The sequence below is a fragment of the Leptodactylus fuscus genome, chromosome 4 (genome assembly GCF_031893055.1).
Source record: "Leptodactylus fuscus isolate aLepFus1 chromosome 4, aLepFus1.hap2, whole genome shotgun sequence".
In the NCBI taxonomy this organism is placed as follows: Eukaryota; Metazoa; Chordata; class Amphibia; order Anura; family Leptodactylidae; genus Leptodactylus; species Leptodactylus fuscus.
Window position 1 is genome coordinate 132,750,050 of NC_134268.1, and position 21,284 is coordinate 132,771,333.

Here is a 21,284-nt window from a genome sequence, read left to right on the forward strand (position 1 = left end):
CTGTCTGAGCGCTGGGGCCCACCCTCGTTGTTGTGGAGAACTCATTCACATACCGGTTAACACCGGTATTTCTAAGGAACGGCGCCGCGGAGACCACGTCTAAAGGTAAGAGATGAATAGCCTTTCTTAAGGCTATTCAGACGTGGTAATTAGAAAAAAAATGTTGGTTTAGTGGTAGAATCCCTTTACAAATGTAATGCACAGTGGAGACCCAGAGCTAACGTTCATATTCAGAATTCACTCTGATTGCAGGCATTGCACTGTAGGAGTCATCCTGTTTCTTTGGCAGCTGGGATCCTTATGAAGGCTTCTAGGCCTGCAATAGCAATATTACTATTGAAGCTGGTAACCGTTAACATAGCAAAACTCCCATACAGACTGCAATGCAGTTGTATTTCAGTCCATTACCCAACAATGAAAAGATTGCAGGTTCAAGTCACCTAGGCGTGCTAATAATATGGTAATATTTGATCGAACACTGTTCACTCATCTCTAATAACAACCAAAAACTAAACTATTATACATTAATAGTATTAAATGGACAGAATATATTAACACAGCAAAATACCAAGGAAAAAATTATTTATTTTTTTAGAGTGAAGTCAACATGCAGAAGTAAAAAAAAAAAAAAAAAAAGTGTTAAACAATAAATAACACCCGGAAACTGGAGCTGACATTACATTTCTTCAGTATTTACTCCTCGATTTCACCAGGCCTGCGTACATCGTCAATCTTCAAAATCATTTTAACAACTTGTGTTGCTAACGAAATCTGCTGTTTTTTACCGATCAGAGTTTCTATGACGTGCTGCTTTTTCATGTCTGAGAAGATAAAAAAACAAAACATTGCAATCAAAAAGTGCTTATAGTTGTAACATGCAGCTTTTAGAGCAGAGATGTGATGAATGGTGAAGCAGAGAGCGGACAGTCCCATGCTTCACCATTGTGAAATGGGACAGCAAATGAAAGACTGTACTGTTGTCCTAAGAGGGCCCCCGATACAATATGGTCCTAAGGTTAAAGCGGCCCAGCTAATAGTGAATTTGGTAGTTTTTTGGTTTTTTTTAGTAAGTACACAAAATGAAAGGGTGGACTTTAGCTGGTATATAAAGCATATTTTATTAATGAACATGTGACCGGAAATGCACTGTTGTGGCACTGCAAGTAGACAGAGATGTCAGTTTCCTATCCGAAATGAAGAAGAGAAAGCGCTTTAATGGGAAATCAGTTTAATCAAGGGCAGGAGTTCCGGGTGACAACATTTTAGGACCCTTTTTCTTTTCACAGAGACTCAACACCAACAACGACCTGGCATTTCTGCAGGATGATTCACCGGTGTTGCTCGAGGACGTGCCTTTGAACATCAGGGCACAGATGTGGCTCCAGCACAATGGAGCACCTCCCCATTTTGGCCGCATCATCCGTGAACACATCAACAACTGATGGCTGAATTGTAGGATCGGACGCGGTGAACCTGTGCTGTGGCCCCCCTCGCCGGATTTGACCCCACTTGATTTTTTTTTCTTGTGGGGACATGTCAAGTCCGTTGTGTACGCAATGGCAACCCTCGAAGAGCTCATGAACCGCATCCAGGTTGCGTTAGTCACGGTGAGGGCCATGCCAGGAGTCTATGAATCCATCTCCTGGTGTTGCACTGTTTGTATCGAGGCAGGCGGCCAGCACTTCGAGCAATTCTTGTAAATAAGTAACAGTGATTAAACCGATTTCCCATTAAAGTGCTTTCTCTTAATTTCTTCTTTCACATGGCACAGCGAGGTATAGGAAACAGACATCTCAGTCTACTTGCAGCGCCACAACAGTGCATTTCCGATGCACAACATGCTCATTAATAAACGCTTCATATACCAGCTAAAGTTCACCCTTTCATTGTGTACTTTCCAGACACCCTGTATATATTTACAATGTCGGACTGAAGGTCCTACAGCCCACCAGAGGAACTTGTTCTGGGGGTCCAACCCTTGCTAATAGCCTATACCACAACTCCTTGATTGAAACTTACAGTCCTATGAAAAAGTTTAGGCACCCCTATTAATCTTAATCATTTTTAGTTCTAAATATTTTGGTGTTTGCAGCAGCCATTTCAGTTTGATATATCTAATAACTGATGGACACAGTAATATTTCAGGATTGAAATGAGGTTTATTGTACTAACAGAAAATGCGCAATATGCATTAAACCAAAATTTGACCGGTGCAAAAGTATGGGCACCTCAACAGAAAAGTGACATTAATATTTAGTAGATCCTCCTTTTGCAAAGATAACAGCCTCTAGTACGCAGAAAGCCCAAAAGTGTTACATGACCATTGGGTCGAAAAAGAAAAACTAGCAATATTTCTAATTGAAGATAACCTACAATTTTGAGGGGAAGCCTGGGAGATAATCTTGATAAAATATCAATTTATGCTGGATAATCCCTTTAACTTGATATGCAGAGTCTATGGCATCAGAATACCCTGTGACCTGATTTATTCTGTGTTTTAAAAAAGTGTTGACTAATCTAATAAGACCCCACGACCCCATCCATTTCAGAGTCAGCCACAAAATATATCAAGTAAGAAAGCAAGTGCTACCCTGGTTGCAGACAAGCCCCCCCCCCCCATACATGGTTGAGTTTACTATAAAATCTAAGAAATTTAACCATGAGTCTACATGGGGAACGTGGTTGAATGCCAGGGTTTGCATACAAATCATCTCAGACCTAACTTCTTTGGTAGGGCATTCCCTATAAGAATTTACTTGCCATATATACTCGAATATAAGCTGACCTACCATCCCCCTAATTTTACCACAAAAAAACTGGGAGAACTTATTGACTTGAGTATAAGCCTACAGGGTGGGGGGGTGGTTGGGGAGAATGTAGCAGCTACTGGAAAATTTTAAGAATTAAAATGGTTTTTGGGTGCAGTAGTTGCTGGGTGCTGAGGAAGGGGAGGGGGTGTTTTGGTTGTCTGTCTGCCCCTTCCCTGAGCTGGAAGACTGAGTCCCCCCCCCTTGAATTCAGCCTGGCTGAATATAGGGTATCTGCAGTGCTCCTATTAACCCCTTCCCGACGGAACAGGAACACTGCAGATACCCTATATTCAGTAGACCAGGCACTTTCAGACACAATACCTAATGTGTATGCGTTTCACAGTAATTTTCTACTTTTATATGTATTCTAGGGAAAGGAGGGATTTATAACTTATTTATTCTATTTTTTAAAAGCTTTTTTTTTTTTCATTTTTATGGGATTATAATTTTTTTTTTTTTTTTGCTTGACTCGAATATAATCAGACGGGGGCTTTTTCAGCACAAAGACTGTGCTTAAAAATTCAGCTTTTACTCTAGTATATACGGTAAGTGATTGGGATAGAAATCCACCTTACCCTACAGTGACAGTGCTACCAAGTCCCATTTATAAATATAACCGATACACTAAATGCTGCATCAGTTAGGACGGAGGTCCCCAGAGGACGTCTCCGGTCAGTAAAGACCTCTGTATGCTACTGTTTCGGCTGATGCTCCTATGCTGCATAAGCGCATTGGCTAACATCTGGTAAGTGTCCATGGGACCAGTTTTTTGAGAGTGATCTGCTGGTGTACCTTTAATTGGCATATATGAAAAAAAGAGTCCTTCTTACAAAATCAGATCTATGTTCCCAAGTATTGTTATGCATATGCGTGTTTATGTCAACCATGCACTGCTTTTCATTGCTAATTTTGTATTATAATGCTGCTGTTCTGTTGACTGGGGAAGAAGGGGTAATTCTGCTGGTTGTGTAAGGGAGTACTTGCTGCAACTAACTAAAAATGGGATTTTTTGTACTCAATGTAAAATCCTTCTCTCTTTTTATTCACTGTGTGACACAGTACCTTAGACCCGGCCACTGGTAGGCTTGCCAGGACAATCCATTGGCCAACGAAAGGCCCCAGATGGGGACTGGAGGCCAGAAAAGTCTGGGAATTAGTGGTGGCCTAGTCAAAGCCAGGTACTCTTAGAAATGCAGCAGGTACTCTTAGAAATGCAGCCAGTGGCAAGGCACTTTCGGCCCAAGAGGTAGAGGTGCTGAGGTAACTCCCATACTCGCCCATCTTCTAAGGTGGTCATGGGAGTGGGGTCACTGGCAATCCAGCCACTGATGCATTGACTGAGTAGTGGGGACAGGATGACCAGTGAGGTGCCCCCAGAGCAGTGCGCCCGCAGGGGGTACGACAACTGTACTGTACATGCTGAAGGAAAAGGTAATAATAATAATAAAAAAAAAAAAAAAAAAAAAAAAAATAGGACTAGAAATAATAATCTCAACTTACCATTAGTGCCCTTGTGTAGACAGTCAATGCCAAGAGCTGAGTTGTTTTCTTGTACGTGCTTTGCACGTACCTCAGTCATAGTTTGAATCGGGTTCATACCACTGTTCTCCGCAAGTGACATTGGAATAGTTTCCAAAGCATCAGCAAAAGCTCGCATTGCATACTGCTCCAAGGATGGACACTTAATGCAAAATAAATGTAAAAAACATGAATTCAAGAGATACAGAAGTACAACAGAACACTAAACTCAGGCTGCAGTCACATTAGTGTTCGGGGACTCCATCCACCATTCCACTTAAAATATGCAGAGATAAAAGCTGGATTTTCCTCTCCTGCATCTTTGGATCCCCAAGCAGACTTGAAGAATGGAAGCCTGAACAATAGTGTGAACATAGCGTAAATCGCACACAATTGCCAAAGCGGTTATGCAAAGTTCCTCAATAGACCAATTTGAAAAACAAGTTAATCCTTTAATGACACAGGGTAATTTAGGCCTTAAAGGGCTCTATCATTGGGAAAAGTCAGTATTAGCTAAGCACATACTTGCATAGCCTTTAGGTTAATCCACACATACTCTTTTACATGTAAATCGCCTCAGTAGTTTTTGAATGAGACTGGTTTTATGCATATGCTAATTAGGCTCCAGCATGCACAGGAAGTTATAATCGAGCACTCCTCTCTCTGCTACTGTCTGCTATGTGTGTGAGAGCAGAGAGGCTGCTGATGACTCATCTCCCTCCTTTCACACACATAGCAGAGAATAGTAGAGACAGTGCTCAATGAGACTTTCAGGGTGCTCACTGGAGCCTAATTAGCATATGACTAAAAACGGTATGTACTTATACCGGTAGGGATGCTCTTATTTCTATAACTGGCAACTAATGGCAGCAGGGTGCTGCCAGCTTCACATTTTGACAGACGAATGACTGTCACATACAGCAAATCCAAGACTGGCAGGGTCAGCTAGTTTCTAGAAAGGGCATGGAGATTTTTTTAAAAATATATTTAGCTGTTATTTTAATAGCTAAAAGTAGCACAGCGCTTCTGCAAAAGTTTTATTTGCTGGTCTTTTAGAAAGATACATGATGTGATGTGAATAGTAGTGAAGGTTATTTTCTTACTGTTGGCTTACAAGCTGTGACTCTAAAGTTACTGAAAGTATTGACAGGACTCATAGGAATGAATAAAGGTTGGAATTACTAGAAAAATTTTCAGTCTACACATTTTTATCAGTTGGAGAGTTCATGCGGGTCAGATAAGATTGATGGGGAGTGCTACATTACTCATGTATTTAGAGGGGAAGAAACTTAGGCAATATAATACAAAGAATCTTTCAGGGTTTTTTTTTCCAGTACATATAGGTTTTTAGCTTAAATAAAAACCTAAATAATTCCTAAAACATTGTACTATTTGAATAAGTCCTAAGACCTATTAAGGGGCCATATTTGTTAACCAACTGAATGCTTTGTAAATTTTCAAATACAAAAATAATTTGTCTTTTCCTCCTTACCTTGTCAGCAGCTTGGCTTACTGCTAATGCACAGGAGATCTCTGCAGCTCCACCGCCATAAACAATGCGACTATCACGTATTAAGTTGCGAATGACACACAGTGCATCATGAAGTGAACGCTTGGCTTCTTCAATAATCTGTAAAATATTATTTGAACATAGTAAAAACATTAAACTGTGGTAAACCTGACTGGTGATTCCCTGCCCCTCCACTCCAATGTTTTCGATAAACGTGTTAATATTAAAAAAATAAAAAAAAAATAAATGATAGACTCCCTTTAATATAATTTCTAGAAATTTATGAAGTGCACCCCATTTTACTGGCATACAAGGCAAGAAATATTTGCAATTTCTTGCAGAAGTAAGGCTTTTGAGCAAAAAGTTGTGACTATCTTTTAAGTTGCACTTACAACTTCCCTGAAAGGGGTGTGGTGTGGATAAAGCCACTGGTCCCAATAGAATTATAATCATTTACACCAGTTTAATGCTGTACCTGATGCCTGAAATCTAAGCCAGCTATGAGGTGGTGTAGATTTCATTGCAGACACATGGCCCTGCACCTGAATAATAAAAGGGAGTGTACAGGGTTTATCTTCATATGTCCTAGCTATCGTGAACGGGTGAGACCTTAGTAAAAAAAAAGTTAAGCCATGGAGTAGATTTTATTAGCTATAGCATTTAATACATTAAAGAGAAGCCATTTCAAATTAAAGTTAAATCAGTTGAGTCTTATGTTTAAAAAGGCTTTAACAAAAATCATAACTAAATACTCATGTAATTATAAAATGCTATTATAATTTGCAACAATGGTGAATTTGTTACTTATGTCTATTACTTTAACAATACTTACCATCTTATTTCCCCCTCTGATGAAAATAGTTACTGCTCTTGAGTTTTTACATTTCTCTATAATCAACATTCGATCCTTTGTAGTTCCAAAAGAAATCTCCCGAACTATGCCAGCAAAGCCAAGTTTCTCAGGAGTGAGCTCACAGAATCGCGGTACAATACGGCCTCCAGTAGCAATAGCAACTAACTGCAAAAGTATTTTTGAACAAAAAACATTAAGTAATCCTATCCTTTTAATGACACATCTATTCAAGAGCGTTCGATTAAGATTTTTTCACCTCTATTTCAGGCCCTCCGACCCAACGAACAGCAGGCAGTTCATTTTGAAGTAAAAGATGATTTGCTTCATCATCAAAGCCCCACTGACAAATTGCTAAGTTTGCACCAGTATCTTTAATCTGCAAGTTAAAAAGATGACACATTTGACAAATCACATAAGCAAGAGACTGATTTTTAAAGCATACTAAAGGGGGTACATATCCCTAGGATAGATCATCAATATCAGATTGCTGGGCATCCCAGGTAACAGCTGTATAAAGAAACCAGTGTTCAGATGAGTTGTGCATCTTCATAGCATGCAAAGCTCAGCGCCAGGATTGTGCGTGGTATGGCAACCGAACCTCAAATGAAGCTGACCGAGCTGCAAATAGGTCCCGTGATGAAAGAAAGCCAACGGAGGTATTGTTGCAATCATTGCCATAGACAGGGAGTCCCATTCAAATTAATGAAGGGGGTGAGAGGAGAGGAAACTTTTAAAGAGGGGATATGAAAGATTGTACAAACCTGTTTAACCATCTCAGAGAATTTTTCTTTTTCATATTTTTGAAGTGCTTGATAGTCTTCAACAGATGTTACGTCAAGCTTATGTTTAGTCTTGGGTTTAGGTGGTTCAAATGGACAAGTGAGAATTGCGATTTTAGCATCTTTAACTTCCTAAAATAAAAAGGCACATCATTTCAAAAAGGGAACGAATGTTTAGTTATAAAAACTACATGAATGACGTTACTTAAAAGTCAGCAGAAAATATGCTGACTATTTTCCTACATGACATGATCTTAACCCTAGAATGCATACCTGGGGCCTCGCAGGCCCGCTCTGTTAATTGTTTTCTATTTACTGCAAGATTACTTTAGTTAGAATTCTGAAACTCTAGGTATTCCTCAGGTATATAGTTGTTAGTCATTTCCAGTTCATATATTTTTATGTTACAGGCATTTCGGAATAACTCTTTTTTGTGAATACCCCATATTTACATACCTGGGGCCTTTTAGGCCCGTACTAGGTTTACATGTGATCCAACTTTATGATCGTGTATTTGGCTTCTGCAATCAAGCGACAATGGTGTCTTATAAAGTGAAGAAAGAAAAATCGGTCATATTACTGAGTACAATGCACCATGATGGAAGTATAGACACCAATAACAGGAAACTGAAACGCAAAATAATCTTGCATTATAATAAAACCAAAGGAGGAGTTGACAAGATGGACGAAATGATTGGAGAGTATATGTGCAAAAGGCAGACAAAACGTTGGCCTATAGTTCTTTTTTATAATATGCTAGATGTGTCAGCCCTCAATACCTATATTGTTTATAGTGAGACTCATCCAGAATTCCATGCCAACAGAAAGGACAAGAGACGTCTATACTTGACGGAACTTTGCTATGAACTTTTTTTTAATGCCTACCATGATGGAGAGAAGCAGCACAAAATGCTTGCCAAGACAAACAACAGAAGCTATGATCAGATGTGGTATACGTTTTCAGGAACATCCAGAACCAAGAGATAAAAAAAAGAAAGCGATGTTACATTTGTCCAGAAGGACAGGAAATCGGAGCGTGTTTGTACTACTTGTGGACAAAATGTCCGCAAGGATCATTCTTCCGAACAGATAACGTGTGAAAGTTGTTGCGGTCATTAGTAAATTCGAAAAGGAAACTTTGAAAAGAGATATTCCTGCAGCATGTTTACTGCAACTTTTATATAAAAAAAACTTTGACAAAAAAACGTGATTATAAAGAGTTATATCGAATGCGTATATTGGGCGTTTTAAGACCGTTCAGTTACTTTTTTGTTGTTTTTTTGCACATAATGTTTTGAATTATTCACATCTTAGGATGCATTCCCACTAGCGCTGGTGTCTGCCTGGAGGTGATCTGTAATGGATCCAGTGCCGCACCTCCCATGAGGCGACCTGAAGCGAGCGCTTCAGGCGGCACTATGCCAGGGCCTCAGGGAGGGCAGCATTTTTGCTAACCTAAGGCAGTCCAGGACAAGCTGTCCTGCACTTCGCCTCGGGCGGCGAGAGGGGCAGGTTCACCCCTGAATGGATCTGATCTCTTGCTAACTCCAGTTAAGGCTGCTGGAATGCCCGGATTCTACCAGCCTTAGCTGGGTTCGCCAGGAGGTCAGATCCATTACAGATCCCCTCCTGGCAGACACCAGCACTAGTGGGAATGCATCCTTACTTTGCAATTTTCAAATAAACTTTGAAAAGTATTTTTATTTGAGTTATTCCAAGTTATTTGCACACGGGCCTAAAAGGCCCCAGGTATGTAAAAGTGTAGATTTTTATGGACATGCATTCTAGGGTTAAGTCACAGGTGTAAAAGAAACTGTACCTGTAAGCTTTCTAACAACTTACCTTTGGCATTTGAGGGTGACTAAAATCTTTGTCTATGATGACCCCTTTTATCAGTGTTGTGTCTTCAAGTTTTCCTCCAACTTTACCCTCAACTTTAATTAACTCAAAATCTACATCTTTGCGCTCCATATCGGCAACGGTGAGAATAGCATTCACTGCAATTTCAGCCATCTGTCTGTGACAACGGTTAATCCTACACAAAAAAATAAATACAAATTATGGATAAAATATATATGACTGCTGATTGTGCGTAGTAGTATGTATGGGTATACGTATGGGTGGCATTTGTACATTTTGGGACTGCCAGAGGCATCACTGATTTAAGTGACCCTACCCTTTTTTCCTCTACATGTTACACAGCCCCATACTCCCATACACAGTAACATTAAGTGAGAGGCAGAAACAGCTGTCAGGACAGAAACAAGTGAAAAAATAAACAAATAATTAAAGGATTTATACAGAAAGTATATTACAAAATAAAATTTTTGACTAATACTGCACAAAAAAAATGACAAGTCCTAAAGATTAGTTATGCTTTAAGGAGCTCTATCATTGGGAAAGCTCATTTTTAACTAAGCATATACTTGCATAGCCTTTAGAAAGGCTATTCCACACCTACCTTTTGTATGTTAATAATCTGTCGTTTTTGAATGAGCCCGCTTTTATTCACATGTTAGTTAGCCAGCAACAAGCATCAGAAGTCTCAGTGAGCACAGTCTGCTATGTGTGTGTGACTCATCAACCTTCCCTGCTCTCACATACACATAGCAGACAGTGCTCACTGAGACTTCTGGTGCAGCCTGCTGGCTAATTTGCATGTGAATAAAAGCGGGCTCATTCAAAAACGACTGAGGGGATTAACATACAAAAGGTATGTGTGGTATAGACTTTCTAAAAGCTATGCAAGTATATGCTTAGTTAAAAATAGAGTCCCTTTAAGCCCTCTTCTAGTCCAGTCTGCAAGAATCAGATATCAGGATAAGAAACATCCCAATTATCTTCAGAAAAGTCATAGTAAAGACCTGCTATAGATTACAGGCAAACTCATTCTTTCAGCTGGGTATCCAAACAGCAGTATCCTAGCGGTCAACCTGAGATGAAGTGGTGGATGAAAAATTGGCCCTCGAGAAAGAGGATTTGGCATTTCTGTCAGAGTCCAATTTATCCCCTGAGAGAACAAGCAGCTGGGGAAACCAGGCCCACCTGGGCCAAAAAGGGGTGATCATAATAACTAGAGCTTTCCCCCTGTGAGTTTAGACAGTGCGCTTGCAATCAGAGGAATTGGATGGAACACTTATAGGAGAGACTGAAGGCTGTCAAAAGGCATTCACTCCCAATGGGTTGTCTTTCCTGGATACAGAGACTCGATTCAGGACTTGGTGGTTTTTGAAGCAAACAAAAATGATCCAGGAACAAGATGCATCACTTCAGGATGAACTGCAGAACCACTCCAGGTTTTACGCTGCTCACCAAAAGATCTTCAACAGCACCTGGGCAGCTGGAGAAATCTCTTGACTTTGACTAGTTCTTGTTTGTAGAGTTAAATTACCATGAGGATATTGGCTGACAGGATTTTTTAGATGTTTGTTCTGTCCAGTGCCCTAAGTGCTTCCAGGAGTTCTGAGAGGCTAACATTTTAGGCAGAGTCATGGAAGGACCCCAGGATCTCTGAATGAGAGTCCAGACATTGAGCACCCCCAACCGCAGCTTCTGGCATTTGTGGAAAGGACCACTGGATGATGAGGCGCTACAGCTAATACCCGCTCCAGAAACAACCTGCTCTCACAATGAAGGATCGGCAGATACATGATCTAATACTATGAGTTAAGAAATTGGCGGACAGTACGTACTATTAGGTCTTGGGTCATTAAGAGATTTATGAATCAATCTATAGAATTTCTTACACTTTTGATCCCAGCGTGGTCATAGCAGTTTGGATAAGTGGTTCCAGATTGTCAGGATCAACTGGAAAACTATCACTGATTTTATCCAAATTCTCAATGGCAATTCTTGCAGCTTGTTCAAAGCCATCTGCAATTCTGATAGGATGGATACCGCGATCTAACAATTGTTCAGATTGTTCCAACAAAGCTCCTGCAAGAACTAAAAAAATGAAATTAGGACCACTGAGATTATACAGGTTTACATACATGATATATATTATATACTATATTATAACTCAGCAAAATCATTAACTCCCATACACAATTGATAATATACTTTGCAGCTAGTTAACCACACTTCAAACTCTCAATATGTGGCCACAGGTTTAAAGGGTTTTTCTGGGGAAAAATTTTTTCAAAAAAGGTCTGTATGTGTCGTTATTAGGTTACATTTACTGTACATATTTGTGATTTTTCCATGTCTGCACAGAAGAAATGTCAACATTTTTATTGTAACATTCTGAGAGTCATCTTAGGGTATGTTTCACACGGAGGAAAAGGTTGTGAAAACCTTTTCCACCGTGTGAACATTTTGCGCCGCAACAGAATGCCGATGCAGCATTGGCATTCCGTCGCATCATCCTATTCCTGTGTAAGCCCAAATGAATAGGTCTACACTGTAGCGTCTTGAGCCGTGGATGCCATGGCGGATTCAGCCGCAGAATTTGCGGCAAGATAGGGCATGTCACTTCTTTTATTACGCGACTAGCTAGCGGAAAAAGAAGCGTTTTAGGCAGTGGATTTTGATGCAGATTCTGTCTCAAAATCCACTGCCAAAAAAACTCTGTGTGAATTAGCCCTTAATTTATTTCCATATTCCACCCCTGCCTTTTGTTGGATAAGTTGACATATAAATGCCAAGTACAACATACACTTTTTGTATCCTGTTTTTAGAAATACTGTAAAGAAAAAGCCTTTGTAAAATTGCAGCGGAAACTTTAAGGAGGCATTCACACTACCGCCGCTGCCCACCCCGGGTTCTCCATCCTAAACCCCAGGGAAACTGGGCAGGGGATGGCTTGCTGGCGGTAAGCTTTAATGGGTTGGAATGGGTTTTAAAGCCGGCCGGTGGAGGACAGCGGTGGTAGTGTGTACACAGCCTAAAAGTATTGGCTTTTGGAATTTAGACACTAAAATAACTGTTATCCTTAAGCTGACAAAAACAAAAAAAAACACCCCCCCCTTCCCCAACTGCTGGGGCCTCTATCATGATTGGTGTACAAATCACTAGTCTTAATAAATTTGACGCAATGTTTTGTGCAACCCAAAAACGTACAATTGAAAAGACAAATAAATAAAATTACACACAGAACTACAAAAAAAAAAAAAAAAATTGTGTGAATGACAAAACAAATGTATTTTCCCGAAACAACTATAATAAACAAGGGGGATAAAAAAAATCTTTGTTTTTCAACTTACCAACAACTCCTGTTGTCCCATCACCAATTTCATCATCTTGAGATTTGGACAATTCGACCATTAATTTTGCAATCTGATGATCAACATCCATCATACCAAGAATAGTTGCCCCATCATTAGTTATGGTGACTTGCCCATCCTGATCCACCATCATTTTATCAAGTCCTGGAATTTAATAGAAATAAGATAAAAGATTTTTTTTTTTTTTTTAAACCTTTCCCTGCAACCCACACATTTAACCCCCTTCTCGCCGATAGCTTTTTTTGATTTTGTTTTTTTTGTTTTTGACTCCCCTCCTTCCAAACCCCATAACTTTTTTATTTTTCCACTCAGATCCATATGAGGTCTTAATGTTTGCAGGACAAATTTTTCTTCAAGATGCTGCCAGTAAAGACGACCTTTCAACACTTGGGGCACATGCGGTTTTATATACCGCTAGAAAGCTCACAGTGCACTGAATTCAGCACACTGTCGACTTTCACGATCTGTTCCCCCGGTGAAGAGCTATCGGTGCCGGTACCGTAGCTCTTCACTGCCAGAAGGGCATTCCTGGGCGCCTATAGCGCTGTACTGTGAGAGCAGTGAGGAACGCCTCCCCAGTACTCGTCTATGCATGAATACTATGAGAAGAGGGAGGGGGCATTCCTTACCGCTCTCACAGTACAACACTACAGGCACTGCTGTGAAGAAGGGCATTCCTGGCGCCTGCATAAATGATGCCGAAGGGTTAATGCCCACGATTAGTACAGGCACCGATAACTGGCATTAGTGCAGAGTCTCTGCTGTATAAAACCAGAGACTCGGCAGTGATGGCGGCTGCATGACTCCCGAGTGGCCACCATCTTTAAACACTCGACAGCCACTTTACTATTACAGCGGATGTCAGGAAGGGGTTAAAAGGCAGATCAGTCTCAGCAGGCATTTCTCAGATAACATACATTCTAAAGTTTAATTGCTATTGATTATTAAAGCTAAACAGTCTTTCCTTCTAACCCCCTGCAAACCAAAAAGACAGAGGATGGGGGAATGCAATACGGCTAGATGTAGAGTATGACAATATTAAAGGGATCTGTCACTAAAACCCCTTTTTCCAATAAATACACGTAGGAATATTCTTAAGAGAGGCTATTCTTCTTACCTTTATTATTCTGATCTGCGCCACCGTTCCTTAGAAATATCTTCTTTCTTCCTTATGTAAATGAGTTTTCTCGCAGCACTGGAGGTGTCAGCCTGTCTTTTTCACAGCCTTCTTCTCCGGGTCCAAAAGAACCGACTGCGCATGTCTGTCGGTCATTTTCCTGTGGGCCGAACGAGAGAGGCCACAGGAAAATGGCCGACTGTGCATGTTTGAGCGCTGGGGAACGCCCCCAGTGCTGTGAGAAAACTGATTAACATAAGGAAGAAAGAAGATATTTCTAAGGAACGGCGGCAAGGATCAGAATCATAAAGGAAGAGAAAAATAGGTTTTCTTTAAAGAGGACCTTACATCAGATTGGGCACAGGCAGTTCTATATACTGCTGGAAAGCTGACAGTGCGCTGAATTCAGCGCACTGTTGGATTTCTCGATCTGTGCCCGGTGTAAAGCACTATCGGTCCTGGGACTGTAGCGCTTTACAGTCAGAAGGACATTTCTGACACTTAGCCAGGGATGCCCTTCTGCCCAGCAGCGCCTATCACGCTGTACTGTGGAGCGGGGAGGAACTCCCCCCTCCCTCTGCTCGTCCATAGACGAGTATTATCAGGAGAGGGAGGAGGCGTTCCTCCCCAGTCTTAGAGCACAGCGCGATAGGCGCTGCTGGGCAGAAGGGCGTCCCTGGCTAACTGTCAGAAACGCCCTTCTGACTGTAAAGCCCTACGGTACCGGGACCGATAGCGCTTTACCCGGGGCACAGATCGGGAAAGCCGACAGTGCGCTGAATTCAGCACACTGTCAGCTTGCCAGCAGTATATAAAACTGCATGTGCCCGATCTGATGAAAGGTCCTCTTTAAGGCTATTCCTACGTGTTTATTGTAAAAAGGGTTTCTAGCGATAGATGATGATTTTTTTTTTTTCTTACCATTGGGTCCCAATGAAGTCCTAAGAGTGTTTGCAACAGCTTTAGCAGCCATAATGTGAGACTGAAAGATAAAAGGAAATAATTTAATAAAATTATTAAGTGAGTGTATGTAAACATATATACCATATTTTTCGGACTATAAGACGCACTTTTTTCCCCAAAAAATTTGGGGGGAAAAGAAGGGTGCGTCTTATAGTCCGAATGTGGCGCCTGACACCCGCCGTAATAGAGAGGCGGAAGCCGGCAAGTGATAGACGCCAGCACAGGTGCCGGGGCCTGCGACATCGCTGCGCTCCTCTGCCCTGCATGAAGCCAGCAGCGGTGATGCTATTCCGCTCCTCCGTCCCCCCCGCCGCTGGCTTCATGCAGGGCAGAGGAGCGTAGCGATGTCTCAGGCCCCGGCACCTGTGCCAGCGTCCATCCCTCGCTGGCATCCGCCTCTCTAGTACAGCGGATGCCGGGTCAGTATCGGTGGCCCCTTCTCCCCCGGGCCCCATACCTGTGAAGTTGCAGGCCGGCTCCTGTGCGGCGATATTGCAGGAGCCGACCTGTTCGGGTGAGAGCCGGGAGCCTAATGAGGCTCCCAGGCCTGTCACTGCTATATTAGTATTGCAGCTGGGTCTATGACCAGCCGTAATACTAATAGACAGAATGTCCCAAAGACGGCAATACAGTTGTATTGCCGTCTATGGGACTTGCAATCAAGTGACCGCAGGTTCAAGCCCCTGGGGGGGGGAAATAAAATAGTAAAAAAAAAAAAAAAAAAAAGCTTTAAAAATATATAATAAAAATATGAAATAAATAAAAGTTCTAAGTCACCTCCTGTCCCTAGAATATACACATATATATATGTGTGTAGAAAATCATATCATAAACCACCGGGTTTTTTTTTCAATACAAGGTGATCTAAGAATAGATATTCCCCAAAATGGTATAACTAAAAAGTACTTCTGGCCCCGCAAAAAAAAAAAAACACTCTATGCATCCCCGTACAGCTGCAGGGTCACCTGTCAATGTGGCCTTGCAGCTGTTGCAAAACCACAACTCCCATATATTAAATAGTTTACCAGTTTTTGCTTCAAAATTTTTTTTCCCTATTTTCCTCCTCTAAAACCTGTGTGCGTCTAAAACCTGCGTCTTATAGTCCGAAAAATACGGTAATCTCAATAATATGTATATTTTCTTTTTGTATCAAATACACATACCACATTTCACACCCTTTACAAACTATCAAACATAATGGAAGCTACAGAAACTGTATAGCACAGTTTCTGTTACTGAAATAGTATACCGTATTTTTCGGACTATAAGACGCACCCAGGTTTTAGAGGAGAAAAATAGAGAAAAAAAAATTTCAGGCAAAAAATGGTAAAATATTTAATATATGGGAGTTGTAGTTTTGGAACAGCTGCAAGGCCACATTGACAGGTGACCCTGCAGCTGTACGGGGATGTATAGGGCGTTTTTTTGTGGGGCCAGGTGTACTTTTTAGATATACCATTTTGGGAAATGTTTATTGCTTAGATCACCTTTTATTTAATTCAGAGGCAAAACAGAGAGAAAAACCCGGCAGTTTAGCACTTTTGATTTTGACGTTCACTGTACATAAAAATATTAGTAGACCGGGCATTTTCAGACACAGGGATACCTAATGTGTATGTTTCACAGTAATGTTATACTTTTATATGTATTCTAGGGAAAGGAGGTGAACTTTTTTTTTTTTTTACTATTTTAATATCCCCCGCCTAGGGGGCTTGAACCTGCAATCATTTGATTGCAAGTCCCATAGACGGCAATACAAGTGTATTGCCGTCTATGGGAGATTTTATACATTACTATCGCGGAGGGTCATAGACCAGCCGCGATAGTAATATATATCTATGACAGGCCTCGGAGCCTTCATTAGGCTCCCGGCCGTCATCGGAACAGGTCGGCTCCTGCGGCCTCGCCGTGCAAGACCCGGCCTGCATCACTGAAGGTATGGGGCCGGTGTGGGGGGGGGGGGGGCTAACTGACTGCCGGGACCTGTGGAGGAGGAGCGGATTTGCAGTATTGTCACACTCCTGCCGCTGAAGAAAACCAGCGGTGGCAGTAGCGCGGCAATCTGCAGGCCCCGGCAGCTAAGACACTCCCCGGCATCCGCCGGTCTATTACAGCAGATGCCGGGGACTGTCTTAGCTGCCGGGGCCGCGCTACTGCCGCTGAAGAAAACTAGCGGTGGCAGTAGCGCGGCCATGCTGCAAACCCACCCACATTCAGACTATAAGACGCACCCTCATTTTCCTCCGAAATTTTGGGGGAAAAAGTGCGTCTTATAGTCCGAAAAATACGGTAATTCAATGTGCTGCACTGCAGCTCCCATTCCTCTCTACAAAAAACAGCATATTGCAGATCCTGTTTTAGATTATATTTATTATTATTATATATAAATCTAATATATAATAATATATATTATATAATAGATAATAGAAAAAAAGCAAAAATAATGGGGGGGGGGGCTGGCGTTTTCTGAAGTGCTCCAGAAAAAGCTCCAAAAAACGCCTCTAGGTGAAGAAAACGCTTCCTAAGCCTTTTTTTCAGGACCAAAATAAGCCAGGAAGTTTTTATGTGTGAGCTAGCCCTTAAACCGTGGACTCAACTACCAGAAAAGAATCTATAACTACAGACTGTCAAGAGCCAGGCAACTGTGTCCATTTGGGATCCTCACTTCAAAATAGGGTATGGGGGCACTCGTCCACATTAGGGAGAGTGTTCACCTACATAGGCAGTACGGAGACTTACAAGTCATTCCTGCTCCGCTAGGGATTATGGGTAAAAAAATATGCAAATCTAGTCTCCTGGATGGAATTAGGAGAACAGAGTGCACTCTGTACACCACCCTATAGAGGGCAGCATCCTTAACATCATGAACGACTCAGTTATAAAGTCTTTTAATCATAATGTGGATTTAATTGCTAAATCAGTATTTCTGTCCCAAAAGGAACAGATTCCCAACTATGGACAGCGCTGTTTCGGCCTATTGGGCCATCCTCAGCATAGCGTAGGGATACTGATTTAGCATGGTGAGAGACTATAGACCAGGGTATGGGGGCACTCGTCCACATTAGGGAGAGTGTTCGCCTACATAGGCAGTACGGAGACTTACAAGTCATTCCTGCTCCGCTAGGGATTATGGGTAAAAAATATGCAAATCTAGTCTCCTGGATGGAATTAGGAGAACAGAGTGCACTCTGTACACCACCCTATAGAGGGCAGCATCCTTAACATCATGAACGACTCAGTTATAAAGTCTTTTAATCATAATGTGGATTTAATTGCTAAATCAGTATTTCTGTCCCAAAAGGAACAGATTCCCAACTATGGACAGCGCTGTTTCGGCCTATTGGGCCATCCTCAGCATAGCGTAGGGATACTGATTTAGCATGGTGAGAGACTATAGACCAGGGTATGGGGGCACTCGTCCACATTAGGGAGAGTGTTCGCCTACATAGGCAGTACAGAGACTTACAAGTCATTCCTGCTCCGCTAGGGATTATGGGTAAAAAATATGCAAATCTAGTCTCCTGGATGGAATTAGGAGAACAGAGTGCACTCTGTACACCACCCTATAGAGGGCACTCTGTTCTCTTAATTCCATCCAGGAGACTAGATTTGCATATTTTTTTACCCACTTCAAAATAGCGTAATTTCAAGGGATTCTACCATTAAAACCCTTTTTTTTGTGGATAAGACGTCAGAATAGCCTTTAGAAAGGCTTTTCGTCTCTTGCCTTTAGACGTGGTCTCCGCCACGCCGTTCCTTAGAAATACCGGTTTTTACCGGTATGCAAATTAGTTGTCTCACAGCGATGGGGACGGGCCCCAGCGCTGGAAATGCGATGGGGGCGTCCCCACTGCTGCTCGAGAACAGACTGCAGCGACGCCTCTATCTTCGGCTGGATCCTCCCCTTCTTTCGTCGTGTTTCTTCGGCGTCACTTCCGACGCCTGTGCAGCTGGCTCTGCTAGTGAGACACTAGCAGAGCCGACTGTGCATGCCGGCTGGCGGCCATAGTTCTGAGGCCGCAACTGTGCAGTCGACTCTACTAGTCTCTCACTGGCAGAGCCAACTGCGCAGGCGTCAGAGGTGACGCCGAAGAAAGAAGACGAAAGAAGGGGAGGATCCAGACGAAGATAGAGAGCCTGTTCTCGAGCAGCAGTGGGGACGCCCCCATCGCTGCGAGAGAACTAATTTACATACCAGTAAAAACCGGTATTATTAATTTATTATGCTTACTTATATAGCGCCATCATATTCCGCAGCGCTTTACAGATATTGACAGTCACTGTCCCATATAGTGTAAAAAACCAAAAGGACCGCGCTCACAGGTCAATAGATTTATTGGGAAAAAACTGGAGTGCAGATTTTCCCAATAAATCTATTGACCTGTGAGCGCGGTCCTTTTGGTTTTTTACATTTCTTTCACACCTGGTCCTTTCCTATTGGTGTTCCTGTGACGTGCTGCTCCCTCCACCTAGTCATCAATCTTCTAAACGTAACTGTGAACGGGATCACAGTCACATTAGGTGAGAGGCCAATCAGGTCTATTTGTCACTTGTGGGTTTTTCAAATTGCCACAGAATATTTATGATTATCTGCACTATGAGTGTGCTCGGTGTCTACTTTTTATTCACTGTCCCATATAGGGCTCACAATCTAAATTCCCTATCAGTATGTCTTTTGGTGTGTGGGAGAAAACCGGAGTACCCGGAGGAAACCCACACAAACACGGGGAGAACATAAAAACTCCTTGCAGATGTTGTCCTTGGCAGGATTCGAACCCAGGACTCCAGTGCTGCAAGGCTGCAGTGCTAATCACTAAGCCACTGCAGTATTTCTAAGGAACGGTGCGGCAGAGATCACATCTAAAGGTAAGAGACGAATAGCCTTTCTAAAGGATATTCTGACGTCTTATCCACAAAAAAAAGGTTTTAATGGTAGAATCCCTTTCAACATGGTGATCCAGCCGTAATCTGAAGCTGTGGATGATGTGGTGAAAGCCTGCGAGGTGAATGAATGATATGAAATATATAGGGGTAAGGGCTCGTTCACATCTGCGCCCGGTCTCCGTTCATACAGGTTTCCGTTTCCTGCACAAAACAGAGCAGGAGACGGAAAGCTGCAGGACTCTTTCAAACCCAGTTCATTTGAACGGGTTTAAAAGATGTCTGGCTGTGGGCGTTTTATGCTCTCTGCTGCGAAACCGTTTTTTTTTTTAAACCGGACACAGAGTCGGACATGCAGTACTCTGTGTCCGGTGTAAAAAAAAAAAAAAAAGTTTCGTGGCGGAGAGCATAAAACGCTCACAGCCAGACCTGGTCAGACAGCTTAGAACGCAGAAAGCTCAGAACGCAGTCCGGGCACTAGTGTGAACCTAGCGTTAGGTGTCCCTGGTGAATGAATGATATGAAATATATAGGGGAAAGGTGTCCCTGTTCTGCTCTACGCTTCACCCACTTTCACAGTGAAGTACAGGTGATGTTACATCTTTAGCACAAGAGGGGGCGCTGTGCCATAGATGCAATACCGTCTATGTAAGAGTGCAGGGCTCAGATTGACATTGCGCTTCTGTTATATTTCTTTGAATTTCCACTGTGGTAGATACATTCCTCCAGTGACTACATAGAAGTACATTAGCAAGTGAGGAATCCGAATTCCGCAAAAAACAAACAAAAACAAAACAAAAAAAACAACAACTATTTTTGCTCACAAATGAGTAACTCAGCGGAACAAGATCTGGTCGCTAAACGCCCGTAAAGTTCTCCACACATGGCTCCTACAGGCGCCGGTACCTCGTAGGCCCCAGCCATCCCCCACACACTAACTGTACAAAGGGAATCACCATTAGCCCTACCTTGATCGCATCCAAACCAGACAGACGGGACTTGCGATCCTGATCTTTAAGGATAATGAATGGCCGTCCATACTCATCAAACGCGAGCGTGCCTAGAGCAGACATGATGGCGACACCGCTCTTCTAGAAAAGAAAGCACGCGTCCGCCCGCAACTGTCTTACTTATTACACTCTCTGTACAATGCGCATGTGCAACAACAAGAAAAAGGCGTGGATGTTCTGGAAACGTCCACTATGGAACATACCACTATGCAGAAATGGGGGGAGGGAATAACACGCTAGGTACACCTCTACTAGATAGAGAGCTTTATATAGATATCTCTCGATCTCTTTATCTTTCTTTTTTCTGTCTCTGTCATACACACTCTATTTCTCCATCTATCTGTGCACATTTTATAATGGGCTTCATATGGTTGCCATCAATTGGTTTGCACCGCCTCGTGAGGGCGTTGCCTTAACGACTGCATAGCTTAACCGGCTTTTTGTTCAGTCCTGTCAGTGGTTACGTCCTATTGCTGTGTGTTCTGCCTCTGTGTTGTACGGGCCGCCCGCGGGCAGTAATACAGGGCTGCACGTAATGTCGTTTATAGACTACTAGCATAGCATTGTGGAACATGTGATCGCCTTCTGTCTCCGCCTCTTCCTTTTCCTCATGTTCTC

The 21,284-nt window shown here is 42.3% G+C and overlaps 1 protein-coding gene across 1 annotated transcript; it reads right to left on the reverse strand.

The window, feature by feature from the left end:
• Positions 1–565: 565 nt before the first annotated feature.
• On the reverse strand, positions 566–20,805 carry CCT5 (chaperonin containing TCP1 subunit 5). Its single transcript, XM_075271047.1, has 11 exons — positions 20,625–20,805; positions 14,734–14,794; positions 12,675–12,839; positions 11,217–11,415; positions 9,313–9,505; positions 7,453–7,602; positions 6,948–7,067; positions 6,671–6,856; positions 5,821–5,958; positions 4,311–4,491; positions 566–821 (listed from the first exon to the last, which is right to left on the reverse strand). The coding sequence occupies exons 1-11, from the start codon at positions 20,727–20,729 to the stop codon at positions 694–696; spliced, it is 1,626 nt and encodes a 541-aa protein (XP_075127148.1). The 5' UTR covers positions 20,730–20,805; the 3' UTR covers positions 566–693.
• Positions 20,806–21,284: the final 479 nt, after the last annotated feature.